This window comes from Hypoxylon fragiforme (genome assembly GCF_022984875.1).
Source record: "Hypoxylon fragiforme strain CBS 206.31 chromosome Unknown GGS25scaffold_5, whole genome shotgun sequence".
NCBI lineage: Eukaryota > Fungi > Ascomycota > Sordariomycetes > Xylariales > Hypoxylaceae > Hypoxylon > Hypoxylon fragiforme.
The window spans coordinates 1165171-1185515 of NW_026054760.1; the positions used below are offsets into that span (position 1 = coordinate 1165171).

Consider the following 20345-nt stretch of genomic DNA (forward strand, 5'->3'; position numbering starts at 1 on the left):
CTTTGAATTAAGAATCGCAACCTCATCAGTCTTGCATAGGTCTTGCATTAAGGCATTAGGGCCAATAGAGCTTCACTAGAATGTTTGCCTTTCTCCATCGGTGTTTCAAACGATTCCAAGTCGGCTTTAGATCGGGGCTCGCAGAGTAAAATAAGTTTGTATACATGCATAGTCCTGGTAACTTTGCGGTACATACATAAGATGCTGCTGCTGAGAATCTGAGTCTGATTCTGAGATTTGCTTTCATTGCTCTTGTAGATTGTAATAATACATCTACTTGTGTACCTAGGTATGTAGCTATCTTTGGAATCAATTGAGTTTGGCGATTGGTGCACTCTCTCAGTGGCTCATTTGACGCCCATTTCAATGTTGGCGAGTTAAATCCGTTAAACAGCCAGGCGCCGCTACGGGCGAAATAGAGGTACCGACTCTACCGAAAAGCTTAGGGGGAGGAGTTTAAACTTTGACGTAAGTAAGGCGGGAAGAGGCGCACTTGTAAACTTCCAAGGTTATTATTACCTGGTAGGCTGGTAGGCTGGTAAGCACATGGCACTATGTGCTTGCTACCTAGGTACATGCTTACTTGGTATCTAGGTAGTTACCTAGTAGAATTTTAGAAATGATTGGTTCCGACCAGTGCATTCTACTCCAGCGAAGCGCTTATAAAGTTAAACTAAAACTAATTCGTCTCTCCCAATCTTCCCAATCTTCCCAATCTTGGTCAGCCGCACTTTTAAATACAGATGCACACACGCAATACCTGCAATACCTACAGTACCTAGCTACATAATTATAACCACACTGGGCACCTTTTTACCAGCCATTCCAAGACAACAGATTCAATGTTCCCACATTGTCTCCACTGACGTCGGTCGTATGTTTAAGATGTCTATCCAACAAATCTGTATGCATGGCACCTGGGCGCGAACCTCATCATGTGTCTAGCGGCGTTCGGACCCCTTGGATCTGACAAGCTGACGGGATTTCGGGAATGGTCATAGCAGTGAAAAAGCAGGGTTGGCTCAAGCCAGACCGCAAAATACACACACACAAAAAGAAAAGGGCCCCCAAAGGACCAAAGGGGGAATAAAGAAAGACAAGAAGCCAAGACATTCGCAACCATAAACTTTTACCTAATGATCCCAGATCTGACGTCGCATCGTAGAGAGAGCCTCGTGTCAGCCACCGAAACCAGACCCGAAACCAAGCGAACCAGCCATGGAAGATTTACAAAAATACGATCAATGAACCGATCGACCATGTGCGTGCAACGCAAGGCTCGGGAAGCGAGCACAAGCCACACCATTACTTCAAAATACGGGGCTAGTTAATAGTAGTTATTGGTTTATTTTAAAAATTCAGCCTCATGATTTTCCCAACCGCTGTTTGCTGATGTGATCTAGGACAAGGCTAGGTTGACGTGAGTGGGATGAAACACCGCTTGTCTCGATGGGATTACTATTCCTCGTGGGAATTGTAACAAGGCTCAGCCAAATTTTATGCCTCTCCGCCCAAAACTCCGACTTGAATCTCTCCTTATTACCACAGGCCGAGATAGCCATAGAATACAATCGCATCAAAGCTAAGGAGAAGCAGATGCTACACCTACCCCAGCTTTCTTACAACGCGTTCTAGCAGCCAACGAACTTCATACAGATTTCTTGCTTTTGGTACATAAAAGTATAGGTGCAAACCTTGCTGTCCCCCCTTCACGCATTAACGCGTAGATGCAACTAGATTACTGGTCTGTTTAGGAATGACCCTGTCGAGGCTGAGATCTACACCGTTCAAGTGGCCTTATCCAATAAAGCCGAGATACATATGTGTTGGTTTTGGTTATCAAGGGTAGTTGATAATAGCTTCCAAGTTCCTGGGCAAGTATTATTGAGCTACCTACCTATAATAGCCCTATGCCTGTTTTAGACAAAGTAGCGAGAAATGTATACAGAAATGCCTATGCAACCAGAACCTTGATGAATATATACAACTCTCTGCTTTGCCTCTCTTGCCCCTTTATCCACCACCAGTGACAGCAACCTCTTCGGCCACTCCCCCCTTTCCTACTCCACGACAACAGCGGCGCTGACACGAGGAAATATAATATTAGAGTACTACCGCTGCATCGGCGTTCCGTCACGGCAAATTCATGCCCCGGGTTGGCAGATAGGTATCTTATGCATACAATCCTACATAGCTACCTAGTTAGCTATGCACTAGGTTGGAAACCTATCCTAGGCTGGGTTTACTCCAAGATGTGTTCTAAAGGAAATCGATAAACCCTGGCATTACCTAGCTACCCCTTGACACCTCTAGCCACTAGGTACTGGGTTGTCAGATCGAAGATTCCATTGGAACTAAGAAGCTCGGCATGAAGGTTCCTGGGTTACCTGGTAATAACTGGATATCTATGTCATACTATAATATATATATGGTGTGTTATCACATTTGGAATAGGTAGCCAAAATGCCTTTAGGGTGGGTGGGTAGCTATCTTAGTCGTCTCCTTGGAATAGCTTTAAGCTCCGTGGCATAGTTACTTGTAGACCATAACACTTACTGTAGTAGGTGGTGATCTAGTTCGTCTCCTTGATCAAAATCACTAAACACCATACCTACAGTGCCTATCTATATACCTTAACCATCGTTGAGAAGTACTGTAGATAAGCAAGAACCCGCCCAGCGCTACCGCAAGGTCTGCAACAACAAAAGGCTTTTTTCTAGTGGATATCCCATGATAATCTTCCCATCTCCTTGATCCCATGAGTGTTTCCGGGGCGCTCTATGAGCTGTGGTCGGAGGTATATTGGGAGGTGGCCCTTGGAAGGCCTAGGTAGGTAGGTAGGTAGGTAGTCTGGACTGGAGGATAAGGTTCGTGGGTGACCTCTCCCATAGGAACCTAGGTACCTAGGTAGTTACGCACCTGTTTAAAGGTAGGTAGGCACTGTTCATGTTCATCTTCGTATAAGCACCCTCAAGGTCCGTTGGTCTCTGTATCTAGGCGTACAGCGTACATTCAAGACGGATGCCTGAGTTTAAACCAGTGAATATACATACACCTAGGCACTTACCTATCTCAGGTAGAATAGGTACCTAGGTGTATAGGTAAGTATGATGGAAAATAAGGGATGGGTGAAGTTCACTTTCAACTGTCACTGTTACATAGCAAGCTTCTTAAGTATATATATATACCTATATAAACACAGTCATTGTACCCAGCGTATAGTCTCTCGATTACATTACACTCATTATCAAGTCCACATATGATACACCGCCGGGTATAGACATCTAACCTCCCTACCTGCCTGCCTGCCTCCCTTACCCTATGTAGGTACCTATAGTCCCAGACTGTCAGACAGACTTCAATCACCGCTAATCTTCGCGTGCCTAAAGTACTTCATCCCGATCCACGCCACCACCACCCAGACCCAAGCCATGATACACGTTAATATAATTAGCGCGGGATAGTACCCTACGATCGGCAGCGTGGGGTCGTCCTCGAGCTCCGGAGGCGCGTACGGTGTCGTCCCGACGTCCCAGGCCCAGCTCCAGACATTGAGGCAGGACCCCATGCCGATGACGAACACGGTCCATGTCACGACAAGCACTACCCACCCCCACCACTCCGTCTCGCTGTAGTCGTGGTCCTCGTGCGCTGCTGGTAATGGGCTTGCCGTCAGACCGGAAAGGGACAGCGGGGATTTGGTGTGCTTTACTGAGCGGCGTCGGTAGGGAGAGGTGCCTTTTACATAGTAGGATTCGGAGCCAGAAGAAAGCTCCGGGCGGGGTGGAGAAGGAACGCGGAGGGGTATCGAGATGACATCTTCCTCGTCAGTGGTAGAAGTGTACGATATCGAGGGACTCGTCACCTGCGAATCGCTGTCCGGCGGTGGTAGGTAAGGTATGGGAACGCTGTCTCTCGGCGCATAGCCATCCATAGACGGGCGCGGCGTTAGGTCTGATATTCCTAAGCCGAGGCCACCGTCTATTGGCATTGATTGATGAGTAATATCTTCTGGCTCGGCATCTGGTGGTGCGGTGTTTATGGTGTCGATGGATAGAGACTTCATCTCCCGCCTCTCTCGCGCGGCGCCGCGGCCCAGCAGGGCAATTTTCCGGAGCGAGCCCTTACGCCTGCGCGTCTTTTGTTGTTGCTGTTGGGATATGACGGCGAGGGAGCGAGGCGGTTTATTAGAAGGTTCTTGGTTGGCATCGCTATGTCGCAATTCGTTGAGGCTCGATTTGCTTTCCGAGGTGCGCAAGAAGGGGAACTTGGAAAGGATGCTACCTCCAGATCCGCTCCTCTTGCGCCCTCCCGTGGTTATCTCTGTCGGCGACGGTACATTGTTGTCGTGTGTATACGATTGCGATTGCGAATGCTTCTGGGATGGTAATTTGGTCTCCATCGTGATATATCGTGGTTTGTGCTTCTGTGTCCTTCGAGCTGGGGGAGAATGACGTTTTCCATAATGACCTCATCGACCTTGAGAATACATCGAAATTGAGAAATTAGAATTTATCATGATAATGTACATGTGTTCATAAAGGTTTTCTAAAGAAGAGGTGTAAGATTATAGGTTTCGGTCTTGTAATTGAAGCGATTGACGTCGGCGTCAAAGTTTAATAAAGTCACGTAGTTTCGCATATTTAAAGTTGTACTACCATCGTAACTATTAATCTACATAGTTACACGCGTACATTTAACATTATCCATATGCACAATGCACATACCTCGAGGCTCCAGCTACTACCAGCTACTACTAGGTACCAGCTAACATACCTAGGGTACCTGGCGGGTCTTTTTGGCGCATTTGGTCATGGCCCGGCTCCAGTATTGTAACACCCCCATGGGCACTTTCCAGGGCTCAAGATTCAAGCTGTGGTTGGCACAACTCTAAAACACGCCAACAAGAGAAGTATCATAGACAGTGTGGCACGTGCACTATGTAGAGGGACTTCAATATTATAAAGTCTATGGGTTTGATATAAGTAATTACTGGTTGGCATCGCATAGACCTTGGTAGATAAAAAGTACAAGTACTTGGTCAGGAACCAAAAAGTGTAATCGAATCAATTCAATGTTCGTAAAGTCAATTCTGCCTCAGTGCTGTCAGCCAGACTCAGCCTGTTAATAAGTCCCAAGTACCTACGAACCTTGAATCCATCCATCTGATCCTCCGCATTCCAAATCTGTTAAATCTGTTATTCCTGCATGCACCGAAGCAAAAAAAAAAAAAAAGTTTGGCTCTAAGACAACCTGTCAAGAAAAAGAGCCGATTCGAATATTTGATGACATGCTATCATTGAACAAATAGTAAAAAAAAGAAAGGACCTTATCTCAACTAAAAGGTAACAAAGCCTTGAGCATAGTAAGACGGTAACTATACGAAGTACATACAATACAAGACTAATAAACCGTTCTAAATTGGGAAAGGCGCGGAATATCGTATTGCGCGTGGGAATGGAAACGGTAATGGGAATGGCTCCCAGTACCGGTACCAGGACCTTTCCTCCACCTCCCATATCTGTCACCCCCATCATCCACACCCCAGACGATCACGATTTCGATCACGATTACGGCTTCGAGGGCGGTGACGATAATAGCCAAGATCAACCAAATCACTTTGTCTACGAGGTTAACAGTCCACTACTTACGCCCACACAAGACACCTTTTACGATCCCAATCGCTTATCGCCTGTCGCTCCCACTTTCTCCAGCAACATCCACTTGAGTCCCAATATGACCTCAAGCTCTGCTATATTCAATGGCTTCCAAACCGAGAACTCATTGGCCATTGATATACCAAATTCCAATTCCACCGCTGCTCCGAACCCTTTCAACTTCCAAACTCAGATAATATCTACCTCACCCGTCAAACCCAATGTTGGCCAGCGTCGTGGCCACAAATACAAGCATTCGAGCATTAGCGCTCAGCATCAGATCTTCCAAGAGCCGCCGCCCAGACCCCCGCTTGCCCTTCCGCGCGATCTACCCATACCTACCGTAAGGGAAGCATGGCATTCCATGTCCAAAGATCAGCACCGCCGTTTGTGTTGGTGTATATGCCATCTCTTTGTCGCCTTCTCTGTCTTCCTCTCAGCTCATGGTTCTCTTGCCATGACTGCCCTCTCTCACCTTATCTTCTTCGACGTCGGTTCGGCACTTATATGCGTCGGTGTCGATGTTTTGGGCAACTTCGAGGTGTGGAAACGCAGCAGCATCCGGCATCCTTTCGGTCTAGAGCGCGCTGAAGTTCTCGCCGGCTTTGCTCTGAGCGTCTTTCTTATTTTTGGTGGCTTTGATCTAGTCAGCCATAATCTGAAGCACGTCCTGGAGGGGCAAGGTGGCCACACGGCACATCACCCAGACCCTCACGAGGGAGGAGAACCTAGAGTCTCGGGGGGTAGCCTGGATATGGTGAGTCTGGCTGCTATCGTCGCAACGCTTGTTAGTGCGTATGGCTTGAGGAATCACGCCAGGATCAGCAAGGTCATGCGTGTGAGCTATCTATCTAGCCTACCTAGTGTCCTATCGAACCCCTTCCATTTCTTGACATTATCCACGTCGTCTCTTATGGTCCTACTTCCTTTATTCTCCATCCCGATCCACATGTTCCTCGATAGCGCCATATGTGGGCTAATGGCTGTTGCCATGTTCGGGCTCGGCGTTCGACTTGCCATCGCCCAGGGTCTGATGCTCCTGATGAGCTACAGCGGACATTCGAGCTCGAGCTCCCCCAACAGGAATAAGGACCTCGGTGTGGCCGATGTGGTACGCGAAATAGAGGCCGAACCTAGCGTTGAGAAGGTCGAAGAGGCGCGGTTCTGGCAGGTGCACTACGGACTCTGCATGGCAAACCTCAAGCTATCAGTGGCAAAGAGCTGTGATGATGCGGCGACGAGCCGGCTTCGCGCTCGCATATCGAGTCTAATACAGAATCGTCTTGGAGAAGGGTACGGGAAAGGAGGGAGTTTGCGCTGGGAGGTTAGTCTACAGATGGGTACGACTGCCCGGTTTTAATTGTCTTTTTTTGGAGGGTCTCTTTTCTTTACGTATACATATATCCGTCCGATCCACCTACCGCTCCAGCCGTTGTCATGATATGTACATTACAGGAGCACTTGCGATATGGGTGTCGGTTTTGGTGTTAGGGGTCGGGGTCGGAGTCGAAGCCAGGCGTAGTCTTTGGTACATAGGTCAGACGGCGTGACACGAGATAAGAAAATAAAGTAAGACGAGAAGAGAGGCTAGAAAATAAAACGAGTATGCTTGAAGTCGGATCTTGGTTGTATATATTTTGAAGAGCGAGGCTTAGTTTTTTGTACATATCAATACCTCCCTACCTAGCTACCAATCAGCCTACTGTTTTGAACGGGGAAAGGAAAATTAAGATGGGGATGGAGATGGGTAAATAGATGAGTAAATGAGGATATCCATACATACATAAGAGTCAATATTGTCTAGGTCTTGGGGTTTGCGCGTGCCGTGACACTAGGTAGACGAGGGTGCGTAGGAGGCATGTAAGGTTGAATATCGAGTAGTCTTTGTATAAGATATTTTTAGATATTTGCAAATAGTATAAGCAAAGTACCTAGCAGTCGGATGTCGTCAACAACGAACGTTATTCTTCCACGTATGGAGTGCCTATCCCTTGTCTCGACAACCAACAAGCCGGTCTATCTAGTGTATAGGTCCAGAGTCCTCGTAGCTATTATTAGAATGCCTAGGCACTATACCTCCTTACTTCATTATCTATTACCTACCTACCTAGGTAAGTTAAACACTCAACGTCAGTCAACTTGATATTATGGGATAGTATTGGTTATTTAACTATTTTTACCTACATTTTGCTGTATGTTGATATACGATGAAGTTTAAACTTGGACACTGGAAATATACTAGGTACCTAGGTAGATGCTCTCTGATGGGATGGAAGTATTGGCGACAATATGTATGTTCGGCAACACATGTAGGCACTAGGTAGGTAAGTAGGCTGGTATTATATATAAAGACTAGCTCCACAAGATCTGCCCAACGAGTGAAGACGAGCATTGAGTCTATCCGTACCTCTCCGATTGCTACCTCCTTGCTCCTAAATATAAGGTACCTGGCAGTAATAAAGGGGGAGATGGAATTATTCTTATACATGCATGCCTATCTACCCAGGTAAAGCAGGTAAAGTATTGTGTGTATATAAAATCACCCCTATAAGTCTGCATACGTAGTATCTATCCATCTCTACTTACCTAGGTTAGGTATTTACTCATTCACTCTTCACCCCCCTTTTTCTCTACCCAACGGCATATTATATCCCCACCAACCAGCAGAGTCATCAATCCTCACGTATCAAATATACTGCATCTACCTTCATAAATCCATATTCACTCGTGAACATATGAGTGGAAATGAGTAGTCATTTATACACACACAGGGAGAAAGGGGGGGTTGGGGACTCCTTTCCAGGACAAGAAGTTCGAAAGTACCACTCGCATTGAAAGTCGAGTTCTGCATTCCCGCTTTGCCTATCTTCTAACCAACTCGACCCATATCAAGTATCTAAACCCAAACAAAGAATCCAAAAAAAAGTCATATCCGCTCGGTGTCTATCGTAAGAAGAATACCTATGTAAGTATGACTACCTACCTGACCAAGGCAGACAGACCTCCATCGAGAAACAGGATGTACCCAACAGGTAAGATATACGACTCGCTTGCTTCCGACACGACATCTATGACCCTACTTTCCTCTGTTTTCTTATATCTATATCAACCTCATTCATCCCCAACTCCGAACCCCCTTGCCCATACCCATACCTACACCTACACCTACACCTACACCTACACCTACATCACCACACCCCCCTCGCGTACGTAAACTCCTTCAACAACAACCCCGTCTGCTCCCTCGTCCACCTGTACAAGCTCCAAAACACCGCAAACGCCTTCTCCAGCGCCTCCCTCTCCCCCTCGCAGTGCATCTGCGCCACCCCATTCAGCTCAACCCACCCCTCGTGCTCGCGCCTATACCTCCCCAGACGCGCCAGCAGCTCCCTCAGCAGGCCGCGCAGGCGCGCGCGCGCGGCGTCGAGGGGGGCCAGGCTCGGCTGCGCGGCGGGCCAGAACACGAGGAAGCGGAAGCCCATGCCCTCGAGGTCGGCGAGCGCGGCCCACGCGAAGCGCGCGTCCCCCCGGTCCAGCGCCAGCGCCAGCCGCACCGCGCTGTACCGCCACCCCTCGGCCGTGTGCGGCGCGATGCGCGCGGCGCCCGGGAGAGAGAGGGAGCCGGCGCCGGGGGGCCGCAGGCACGCGTTCGCGAGGCGGAAGGCGAAGGGGGAGGGTCGTCGCTTGCGCTGGTGCTTGTGGTCGGCGGGGTTGAGGCTGGCTTCGCAGCAGGTCGTGTCGTGCGGGTAGGTGGAGGAGGGGGGGGAGGACGCGGAGGAGGGGGGGGGCGTGGGGGGTTGGTCGTCTATGCGCAGGGGCCGCCAGACTGCGGGGAGGAGCGGCGCTTGGTTGGAGGGTGGTTGGGCGGGGGGCGCTTGCGTGTACCAGGACGGGGGGCATGGGTAGTGCAGCCGTGGTGCGGGACGCGTTGGGGGCGGCGGGGGTGGCAGCCAGATGTCCGGGTAGAAGTCCTGGCAGATGTGGCGCTGGCGGTGGTTCAGGGCGTCCAGCTGGTCGGTGTAGTGCGCGTGCTGCACGAACCATAGGTCGGCTACGTTTCGCGGGGAGCACGGCCGCTCGGAGAACTTGAGAAAGTGCTGGTCGTCGTCGTCGTCGTCGTCGCGGTCGAGGGCGTGGTAGCTCGGGCACGTGAGCTCGAGCTCCTGGGGCAGGATCTTGACGCCGGGGCGGAGGAGGTCCGCGGATATCATGTCCCCGCACCGGTACGTCAGGTCGAGGTAGCACACGGGGCAGTGCGCGCAGTCGACGTCGTAGTCTTCCCAGTCGTAGACCTGCGTCCACGTGCGGATGCAGTCGTCGTGGAAGGCGTGGTCGCAGGGGAGGGTGGTGAGCTGGGAGGGGTCGGCGACCGGGCCCAGGCAGAGGGGGCACTCGTCTTCTGGCCCCCCCTGGACCGGACATGGCGGCCGGGTAGGATTCAGGGTACATGCCGTCCCGTTTCGGATTACCAGGGGGATCCTGTTACACAGGTCGTTCTTTGGTTCCGCTGCTAGGTCTTCTTCTTGCGGCATGGGCGATATTCGCGACATTTTTTATGATGTTCTGGCTCTGAGTATGTGGAAGGTATATGCGGAAGTAAGTGAAAATCGATGGATTGGGGTTAACGATAGTGGGAGTTGGATGATCTCGGCGACGGTGAAGAAGTAGTATAATTTGTATTATGTAGTTATAAATCTGAGGAGTTGTCATGTCTGGTGTGTATGTGGTCGAGTTGGATGGCTTTGATATTTACTATTATCTAGGTACTAGTAGTAGTAGGAGCCACCTAATGGCTTAAAGGTTCATGTGCATATACCTAGATGGCAGGTGTATCTCTTGGAGTTTGGAGTCTTGCCTTCTCATCGCTTTGAACCTACTTCTCTACCTGCCTACCTGGCATATTTATATAGAGGAAGTTGATGTATGAAGTGGGTAGAAGCGTAGATTGATGCTTCCTACCATTACTTAAGCAGGTGTGTAATAACAGGCACATACCATTTCCTTTGGTTTCTGTTATTCCCACCTAATTATCTTCCTACATATTCACTGCGCAACTGATTAACAACTCAATGTGACTTTACTGTTAACCTACCTATCTAAGGTACCTAACAGTATGTAGATAACCAAAGACATGGCAACTTCTCCCCTTTAACACGCGCTCGGGTCTCCATCAGCTATGTAGATTCATCAGGCCCGGATGGCTTGTATTTCTGACCATGGGAAAAGGGGGTGGAGCGCAAACCTATTATAAGGCAAGCATGATAATAATACGCGGTGAGTATCTCGGCCACCGCTATTAACAGCCAGCATCATATTCTTTCATTCTTCTTTCGGGGCTCGGAAAGAGATATCCTATCTTGGGAGAAAGGCAAAGGTATGCCATTACGATATGGGGTCCAAGAATGCATAGTCGTAGAGTACCTGTAGATTGCTTCGCGAAGGTACGCCATCGTAGTAGTGATAGGGGGTTTCCGAATACCGAAAGAAAGGGGCCAGGACTACTGATCGTTGAGTCAATGCGAACGAACCACATCTTTCAGTGAACCAGACACTGCTCAGGCAGTCCTCGCTATCGGTCGTGCTCATAGCCCATATGTGTCCAGAACCAGAGGTAGCTCAGCTGTAGGTTACTCAGGTTACCTACATACTATGCGATAAAAGTCCCGAACCGCTTAGTCGAAATAAGGAGCGAGGAAAATCCAGACTGGACGGCAAAGACACTGCGTGCGCAGCACTATAGACAAATCTCGTTTAAACGTCAGCACGAACGGAATAAAACAGATCAGATCAGATCGACAAACACGGAGTTCTGCCAAACCACTCGTTGAAGCGAGTTTCCCGCTTCAGATAACATACCATAGCCTTCTTCGAAACCGCCACCACTACTGTGGTTAGTCCAGACCGCATCGAACTGCGCCAGGAAGGCTCGGGAGGGGACCAAAGAGTAATTAAAATAATACCGCGTCGGTCGAGCGTCGCGTCATCGTGGCTGTTTACTCACGGGGGCAGTATGCCTCGGCGACCATGCCCATCTCGAGGCTAGCCTCGTCGTCTCGGTCGGTGTTCTGTCTAGGTATCTTCCTGTGCTCTCACTCACCAACTCGCCCATCCATCTGTAGATCCCGAACGAGCGAACAAATGATCGCTCAAATGTCTTTCAACCCCAAGGGTTTTCCGCCCCAGTGGTGAGATTTTGTCTGTTTGTTTCACCTGGAGAGACCCTTTTGGAAAAAAGATTTTGGAAAAAAGGGGGGGTGATACGCTTGGTAAGGTAGGTATCTAGACGAGCCACGAGCGGTGCTGAGCATAAGTAGGTACTATTATATCGACGACGTTACAGCGTCCAGGTTTCGCTTTTTTGTTACACCGTTGCTAGTTCGTTCCTTCGTTCGTCTGTCTTTCTTGTCTTTCTGACTGTCTACCTAGGTATGATATGATGTGATGCGATGGCGTCTGTAACGTGCGACAGGATAGGTTTTGTACGTATGTACGTAGGTCTATGTATGAGGGAGGTAGCCCACCGGAAAGGAAAAGACGGCACACACGGGTACCTGTACCGAAGTAATATGCAAAATACCTACCTACACAGAATGTCCGATATGAAAAACTGTAGCCACGTACGTATGTAGATACCTTCCCTACCTACCTTACCCTACCTACATGTGTAGTGTAGGCAGGTACCCTACCTGTGTATGCGCGCACCAGGTAACAACTCGAATAACCACCGATTCGAGTGATGGAAGAAGGCAAATTGCATGTGTGCCAATATACATACATAAGCAGAGCTATGGACGGGCGACAGGAGGGTTCACATTGGTGGCACTGGCTGAGTTCTGAATGTCCTGGATCCTTCCCTCCCCTTCCCTCCATCACACACATACCTATGTATGTATTATTTTAAGTCTAGTTGCACAAGACAAAGTTATGTGGCGGTCAAATGATACCCCGAGCTATTAATTTATGGTCCTTGAGTGCTTTAAAAAGGAAAAAAGGAAAAAAGGATAAAGGGGGTGGGCGTGGGGGAGGATTGCTGTAATGAGATCTCTACATAACTAATAGTTATGTACATATAGCTTCACCGAGGGAAACCAGCAAACGATAGATACATATAACTATGTATGTATGCATGTAGCTAGGTTAGTTACATAACGTCGATTAAATCGAAAGCTTCTGAGCACTTGGTGACGGCATACATTGATATTCCACGCAGGGCAGAAAGTACATACCTATGTAAGCTCCATTTGTTGGCTATCAAACACATAACTACATAACAGTGATAACACACAGCCAGTTAGCCTACCTAAGAAAACGGCTAACTATCGATGATTTGCATCAATCTCATTCATCATCACATCACATCCATATATTTAATTATACAACGTGGCACAACATCACCACCCACACCCCATCACATCGTATCAACACAGCAATAATGAAGCTGCACCAGCAGAAACTCGTCTGTGTTGGGGCATGCTATCTCGATACCATCCTCGAGTGAGTTTTTTTTTTGAGGACCCCTATCCATTCCGTCCCCCCCCCCCTGGTTGCATGATATACAGTACCTACAAATGTACGTAAATAAGCACAATGGCCTGACTCAGATCCATCGTCGCTTCTTGCACAATGTAGTGTGCCTTACTACCCGGGCGAGGACGCGAAATTACGTGCCACCAGCCTACAAGTCCGGCGCGGCGGCAATTGCCCCAACACCCTCGAGGTGCTTCAGCAGCTGCTGAGGGAGGAGGAAGGGGAACAACAACGACCCGCCCGCCATCGCGAAGTCCATCCGTACCTGGTGTCGTGTCTGCCCAATGCCGAAGCGCCTGCGACGGCAACCATAGTCGGCTCGTTTGGGCCAGAGAGCCTGGTGGATTTTACGAGGTGCGTGTACCGTACAGATCACACGGAGCCGGCGAGCAGCTACATCATACGTAGCAAGGCTACCGGGAGTCGCACCCTCGTCAACTACAACGACCTACCTGAGATGACGATCGACGAGTTCATCGCTGTCGCCAACGAGACCGGCGACGATGCCTGGTTCCACTTTGAGGTACGCCAACCACCACATACACCCCGCAGCGGGAGGATGGCCATCGTGATTTTTATGTAGGGGAGGCGCGCTACCTATGTATGATGTATGATGTATGCTGTATGCTGTATGAACGTATTTGCTTGTATGAATGTATTGATCTAGACTCACCCCAAGACATATGCACAGGGACGGATTCCTGAGACGACGTTGCAATGCATTCGGTATTTGAGGCAGTCGTTCCCCCATACAAGAGTAAGCGTCGAGATCGAAAAACCGGGCCGAGAGGGCTTAGAAGATTTGGCGGGTGAAGCGGACGTGATCTTTTATTCGCGGAGTTGGGCTGAAGTGAGTCACCCCCTTTTTTCTTGTTTTACTTTTTTAATTCATTTAATTCTCCTCTTTATGCGAGAAGGACGGCGGTAGAATAGCCGCAAAAAAAGAGTACAACTATGATGAGGATGGCGTTGACAAACCCGGTCTTTTTTTTCTTTCGTTCCTATAGAATAAGCGGTACGAGAGTGCTCAGCAATGCCTGAATGCCCAATCGGGCGTGGCCCGGAAAGCGTGAGTTGCATTGGGCCTGGTCACTAAAAATGGTGCAGCACCAAGCGATGCGCTGAGATAATAATATGGTTGCAGGTCCCTCCTCTTGTGTACGTGGGGTTCGGATGGTGCGTCGTATCTATCCCTTCCCAGCCAGAGGGCCGTGTCTTGCCCGGTAGCAGCCTTGTCTGGACAACCAAACATTTCCGTGGTGGAGTATGTCAGACCGCCCCGGCCGATGGATGTTCCTGCAAAGAGAAGGGCAACCCCAGAGTGGGAAAAGGGGGGCAAGGGGGGAGGGGGGGGGGGGGGGGGGAGAGTTTGCCGACTTCAGTAGAAGAGAAGCATTCATTCGCAGATTAAAAGAAAGAAGACAGGAGAGAAAGGGGAAAGAGAACTTAAGAAGATCACAGACTAACGATGATATCCCTGCGTTAGCACCGTAGGAGCAGGTGACACCTTCATTGCCGGGATGCTGTTCGGGCTGCTGTGCCACCAGCAAGACTGGGACACCGAGAAGAAAGTCCAGTTTGCTGTGCAGCTTGCTACGTGCAAAGTGCAACGGGACGGATTCGACGGCGTTGGGGCCGACGTGATGAAGCACCTTGGAGTGGCGTCTCAGTGAAACTGGACGATCGGCTAGGTAGGCATGTTATGAGATGTGACTAGCTAGCGAGCGAGCGAGCCGTGGTCGTGTGACGGGGACATGGTGACCTATTTTCTTGTTCTTATTTTTTTTCTTCAAATTAATTTTTTGAAACTCTTCCATCTCTTCTCTTATCTCGTTCCCTTCCTAAGTAAGCCCAAGCATATCCAAGTCCATGCCTAAGCCCAAGCCCAAGCCCAAGCCTAAGCTTAAGCCCAAAGTCTAGGATTTGCGTACATACTTGCCTAGTAGATACGTACGCGGCCCTGGAACACGAGGATTCATTTTTTTCATTAACTTCGGGGCGCCTATCTTCTCTTAAGATGGGTAAGGTAGGTAGACAGGCAAGCAGCAGGCAGGCAGGCAGGGCTGGTTGTCGGCAGGGACGCAAGTAGGTGTTAGAGGCTGCAGGAAACTAAGTCTCAACTGAAACATTCATAATTGTGGCAGTTCGCAAAAAGGGCAAGCAAGCAATGAAGGGGGAAAAACAATAATGGATAATGGCTAATACACTACACCACACACACCACACACCACACCACGACCTAACACACATACAGACAATCCCATCGAGAAAGGCTTGCATGGATCGATGACTCGTAATGAGCATTAAATCCCGGGGTCCCCATCCCTTGGATTGGTAGAAGCGGTACGTATGTAACAAAGAGCAAAAGCCGATGTTTCTGGTTTCTCGTTCGTTAGGTAGGCGAGCATGTATGTATGTATTATGTATGTATGTAGGCAGGTGAATGAAAAGACCGGCCGAGACTGGAGACGATCGTTCTGCAAAGGGGTCCTCGAATTAAATGCTAACAGGATTTTCTTTGTGTTTTTTTAGTTGGAAAAGTGATAGTTAGTTGTTACCTACATAGTATAGTTAACTAGTTAATAGTGTAACTACTGACTAGTACTACTATCATAATACTATGTAGGTAGGTAATAGGTATGTAGTTAGTAGGTAGCAGTAGAAGGAAAAGTCTAGGGTATAATAAGCGGTGAAACTGTGGATCACAATCCACCAAAGTTGACAATGATAATCAAAAATGGTGTGTAAGATTTGTACGTAGTAAAAGATGGTTTGCTTTGGATTGGTAGATTAGGTACGTTACTTTTAGTGGTGGTTACCTACTGTATTGTACCTTGCTTTAAGTAGGGGCACATGGGGGGGTTTAATGGGTTCCAAGGTTTAGATTTATGGATGTTAGTTACTACTAGTACCTAGTAGGATGTTGAAAATGAAAATGTTAATAGCTGACTGGCTGGGACGGGTAATAGTCCGTAAAGTAGGTACGGATACCGTAAACAGCAATAGTTACAAGGTTTAAGGCTGTTTTACATTCTCTTAGGTACATATGTATGTAACCTAGGTGTGTAGTGTATGGATTTCCTTTTATTCGGTTTATGTTTATTCATGCATCAATCCTCCTCCTCCCTCCTCCTCCATGATCCATCCTGTTTGCCACCTTGACTGTCCATACGGCACTTTACGAAGGTATCTATATTGATGGACCAACCAGTTATATACCCTACGTATTTTATCATCGATTACAATTCGTACATATTACCCTACTAAACTAACCTCAGGCTAGGTATGTATTATTATCATATCCGTTAGTTATCTGTCGCATTGCATCCCATCCCACTTCCGGCATTCATGCGTGCATCTGTGCGTGCGTTGAAGTACGTGCGCGCTCTCTCTTGTGGAAACCGGAGCCGCTTTCCTGTACTCCGTAAGCTAAGTAAATCGTTCACTACACTAATGGGGGAGGAGGCCGGCCATTGTGATCGTAGGATAAGTTAGTTAGTTGTAACTATCGAGAAAACCACCTAAACCTGGCTTCAACGTAGGATTGGTCGCTTGCGAAGCTGACACCAGCCGCACCTTGTTGAAGTATTCGTACTCGGCACACGGGCCACTAAGCCCACGATATATAGTTACATACTATGTAAGCTATTTCAATGCTGGCTGTTCCCTTCAATGCTTCTGCTTCTACCTGCCTACTACGTACCTAGGTTAAAGTAACTAGCTAGGTAGGTAGGCATGTAATACTATGTAGGTTAAAACCGCCTCCCCTTAAATCAAAAATAGGTGCACAGGCTACATACCATAGCCCAGTCCGCCTGCCAGGGCTTGGCCTGGAGTTGCATACATCAATTGCCCAGGTGATATGTATGTATATATGTAGTATGTAACTATTCCAGAATTCCAGAATTACATATTATCAAATGTTACTAGTTATGTACCTTGCAAGCCTAACCGTGGTTCGTATGTACATACCGAAGAACCCCCTTTAGTTCGAAAATCTACCTCGTCCCAAAGTGACATCCCCCCTCCCCCATATTAAGATTTCCGACGAGTGGGATTGAGGGCTTACCCCTCCAGCAGCTTTTTATCGATGTACAATACCATACCCTGATATGTAACCAAGATGTGTCTGTGTGTGTGAGTGTATGTATGCACATACTAGGTAGTAGCAGGTTACAGGCAACTTGAACCTAAGCAAGGTACTCTTTAGCGCAGTGTAATGTATGGTAGTCGATTGCTCCGGAGGATGATTATATATAGCCCTGGAGATAGTTATCATACATATGTATGTTATGTTATGTGGCTAGGCTTTTCTCATCAAATTTGCGGACCGTTTATATACATAGGCAGTCATGACGCAACCACCCTGTTTACGCAACTTTTTTTTCGCTACCCTACGGGTGTCCAGCGCCCGGTTTACGAGCCATTCGCTAAATTACGTGTAATCGATGTACCAAATGTAGGTCAAACGTAGGTTAGCTGGTTAGGTAGGGTACGGTAGGGTACGGTAGGGCCATATGCCTCCGTCGGGATGGGCAAAGTCAGCCTGCGCCCTTGGACGATGGATGTGTCGCTGATGTGACGATTAGTTCGTCTATCAACTGGGAAATACGAAGCGAACAGGTAATGTAATGTTAGTTATGCTATGTCTAGATAGAAAAGCCTAAAGCATCTCGGTCAGGTAGGTAGAGAAGACACCTTCGAGATCTCAATAGACCAATATACGTAGCTAGATAATGTATGTACATATTATTATCATGATCATTATTACATGGCATCGTCATTTTGACAGTTGATAGTTGGCCTGCCTAGTGCTCCTACTACACTACATAGTTACTGTACCTGCTACGGGCTGCGACAATATCGTGGTAGGTATCCATTTGCTCGAGTAAACGTGTACCATGGACGATATTGTAATAGGCTTGCCTGTTCGAGACCCTGCCTGCCTATCTATTTCGTGATCGGTGCGGCAAGGCCAAGATGATGATGATGATGATGATGATGATGTGTTCGGAGATACGATAAGAAAGGATTATGTAGGTACATACATACATAAGATTCCTTTCACCCACGCAGGCCTCGATATTGGTTTTGGATGAAAGGGCTAAGCTAAAGCTACATAATCCCCCCTACATCGCCAATGCTGACAGCGTTGCGCCAGGGAGCTTCCGTTTGGCTGTTTGACTGCCATGCCTGGGCCAGCCTGGGAAGCAAGTCCGGCTTCCCTTTAAATATTAACTTAGTACTCAATGTGCTACTACTACTACCATAGTAAGTTGACCTTGGTTTATTGCTGATCGGACTTTGAGCCCGATCCCTTCCGACTATTTGGGTGCTACCCCTTGGGAAACTAGAACTGGAACTGGGACTGGAACAACTGCTATATTTGATATGTGATTAATTGCAGCATTGAAATAGTTAATAAAATACTCCAGGGCTAGTTATTTGGTTGGTAAAGGGAATGCGAACCCCTGAGATACCATAACTATATTTTTTTTATATTAGTTATTTTTTTGCAAGACATGCCCGCCGTTTTTACCCTGTCCTGGACCTTGATTGAATTAAAGGGGGTTTTTACATAAGGGAAATACACTAGTTAGGAGCCCGAGATTTAGGCGATCGGCTTAACCGTTATAGTACTGCCATGATTGATGTGTTTAAGGTTCACACCGCCGCATGAGCCACATATAGCTAGATATAAGTGGATATCAAGAATCCATTATTTAATCCCTGTGTTTCTTGCTTGTACTATTATACACGTGACTTTGGTCTTTTCTTCCATGCATGTATACTAGGTATTAGTTCTATGTAACTTTTGTATACTCATGTATGTATACTATTAGTATTACATATGTATGTACTGTAGATCAACAACAACGAAGAATCGTCTCAAGGCAATTCTTGAAATAGAAGAGTTGACTGGATCCTGTACTAGGCTCTTCTCCTCTCTAGGAGCACCCTTGCCTCTTATCCTATTGCCTCGTCCATCTGCCGGGGCTTCTCTCTGCTACTATGTATGTAATAGAGATTCCTTTCTCAGGGTCTAGAGACGGCAGGGAATATTCGCCAGTGAGTCTGACAATGATTATCACGGAGTGTTTCCGCAGCACTCCCTGACGAATGGTCAAGAGCTAGGAGGATAGATGGATCATGGCTAGCAGCGAGAAATCTTCAGACCCTGGCTGGTGATCTATACTTCATTACTTGATCCCCCGTCTAATGCTGTGAGTCTTTCGTGACTCTCATGGAGAAATTCAATAGTCCATGCCAGTTCATCACAGGAGGAAAAAATATATATATATTCGGCTTGACTCGGCTTGAATACTGGCCATGGCAAAAACCCACTGCGCCAGGATGGGGTACGTGGGCTTTTGCTCCGTGAAAAAGGTGAGTAAGTAGATAAGTAGATAAGTAGATATCAAGAAAATATTGATTCGTGTCGTCGTATGTTGCTCGTTGGCGATATTAGCCTGCGAATAGAGCCTAGGCGTTTCGTATCCATCAATTTACATGTTATGTAGTATCATCCATCCAGCCAGCCAGCTAGCCGTGACGACAATGTGTTGAGATTTGGTCATTTGCATGGCCCTTTTCTAATGCTACACACGCTAAAACGAACCATGAAACCCTTGAATTGCCTTACATACATACATACACACATACATATGTAGATGTGTAGGTAGTAGTGTAGTAGCAACATGAAGTTGCGATGCTGACAGCATGATATGGGCCAACTCTGGAACATACCCAACCTAGCCTAGCCGCCTGCTATGTACGAAGGTACGGTACGGTACGGTGCGGTACTAATTATGTAGTCAGATCCACGATATAGCAAGTGTGGTCCTACGTAATTAGTTACGCTTCGGTGGGAATTAGTTAGTTAGTAGAGCCAAAAAACACCCTCGGGGCTTTTGTACCTAGGTTAGAGGTATCTGGATTCTGCATAAACGAGGCGGTGGGGTCAGAAAATTGAGAACATTGAAAAAAAATAAGTGATATGCGCCACAGGAAAGCCGTCCGGATTGCCCACAATTAGGTAGGTAGGCATGAGTTTAGTTAGTTTTGCCCATCCATCCATCTCGGAAGCGCAAGCATTGACACGAGACAACAGGACAGACGCAGAGACCAACATAGTTAGTTAAAAGCTGGAGACATTAATTA

At 47.7% G+C, this 20345-nt stretch overlaps 5 protein-coding genes across 5 annotated transcripts; 2 read left to right on the forward strand and 3 right to left on the reverse strand.

The window, feature by feature from the left end:
- Positions 1 to 687: 687 nt before the first annotated feature.
- Positions 688 to 1999, reverse strand: GGS25DRAFT_489997 (uncharacterized protein). Its single transcript, XM_049260954.1, has one exon. It carries the CDS (start codon positions 1121 to 1123, stop codon positions 890 to 892), a length of 234 nt encoding a protein of 77 aa, XP_049116530.1. The 5' UTR covers positions 1124 to 1999; the 3' UTR covers positions 688 to 889.
- A 1153-nt stretch (positions 2000 to 3152) lies between these two features.
- GGS25DRAFT_273480 (uncharacterized protein) lies at positions 3153 to 4652 on the reverse strand. Its single transcript, XM_049257405.1, has one exon. It carries the CDS (start codon positions 4400 to 4402, stop codon positions 3359 to 3361), a length of 1044 nt encoding a protein of 347 aa, XP_049116531.1. The 5' UTR covers positions 4403 to 4652; the 3' UTR covers positions 3153 to 3358.
- Positions 4653 to 4974: 322 nt separating this feature from the next.
- Positions 4975 to 7550, forward strand: GGS25DRAFT_490000 (cation efflux family-domain-containing protein). Its single transcript, XM_049260955.1, has one exon. The coding sequence runs from the start codon at positions 5458 to 5460 to the stop codon at positions 7015 to 7017; it is 1560 nt and encodes a 519-aa protein (XP_049116532.1). The 5' UTR covers positions 4975 to 5457; the 3' UTR covers positions 7018 to 7550.
- An 892-nt stretch (positions 7551 to 8442) lies between these two features.
- On the reverse strand, positions 8443 to 10580 carry GGS25DRAFT_531536 (uncharacterized protein). The gene has a single exon (XM_049265507.1). The coding sequence runs from the start codon at positions 10205 to 10207 to the stop codon at positions 8846 to 8848; it is 1362 nt and encodes a 453-aa protein (XP_049116533.1). The 5' UTR covers positions 10208 to 10580; the 3' UTR covers positions 8443 to 8845.
- Positions 10581 to 12709: 2129 nt separating this feature from the next.
- Positions 12710 to 15075, forward strand: GGS25DRAFT_273547 (Ribokinase-like protein). Its single transcript, XM_049257406.1, has 7 exons — positions 12710 to 12887; positions 12949 to 13151; positions 13287 to 13707; positions 13876 to 14034; positions 14192 to 14253; positions 14329 to 14448; positions 14671 to 15075. The coding sequence occupies exons 2-7, from the start codon at positions 13090 to 13092 to the stop codon at positions 14855 to 14857; spliced, it is 1011 nt and encodes a 336-aa protein (XP_049116534.1). The 5' UTR covers positions 12710 to 12887; positions 12949 to 13089; the 3' UTR covers positions 14858 to 15075.
- The last annotated feature ends 5270 nt before the right edge of the window (positions 15076 to 20345 follow it).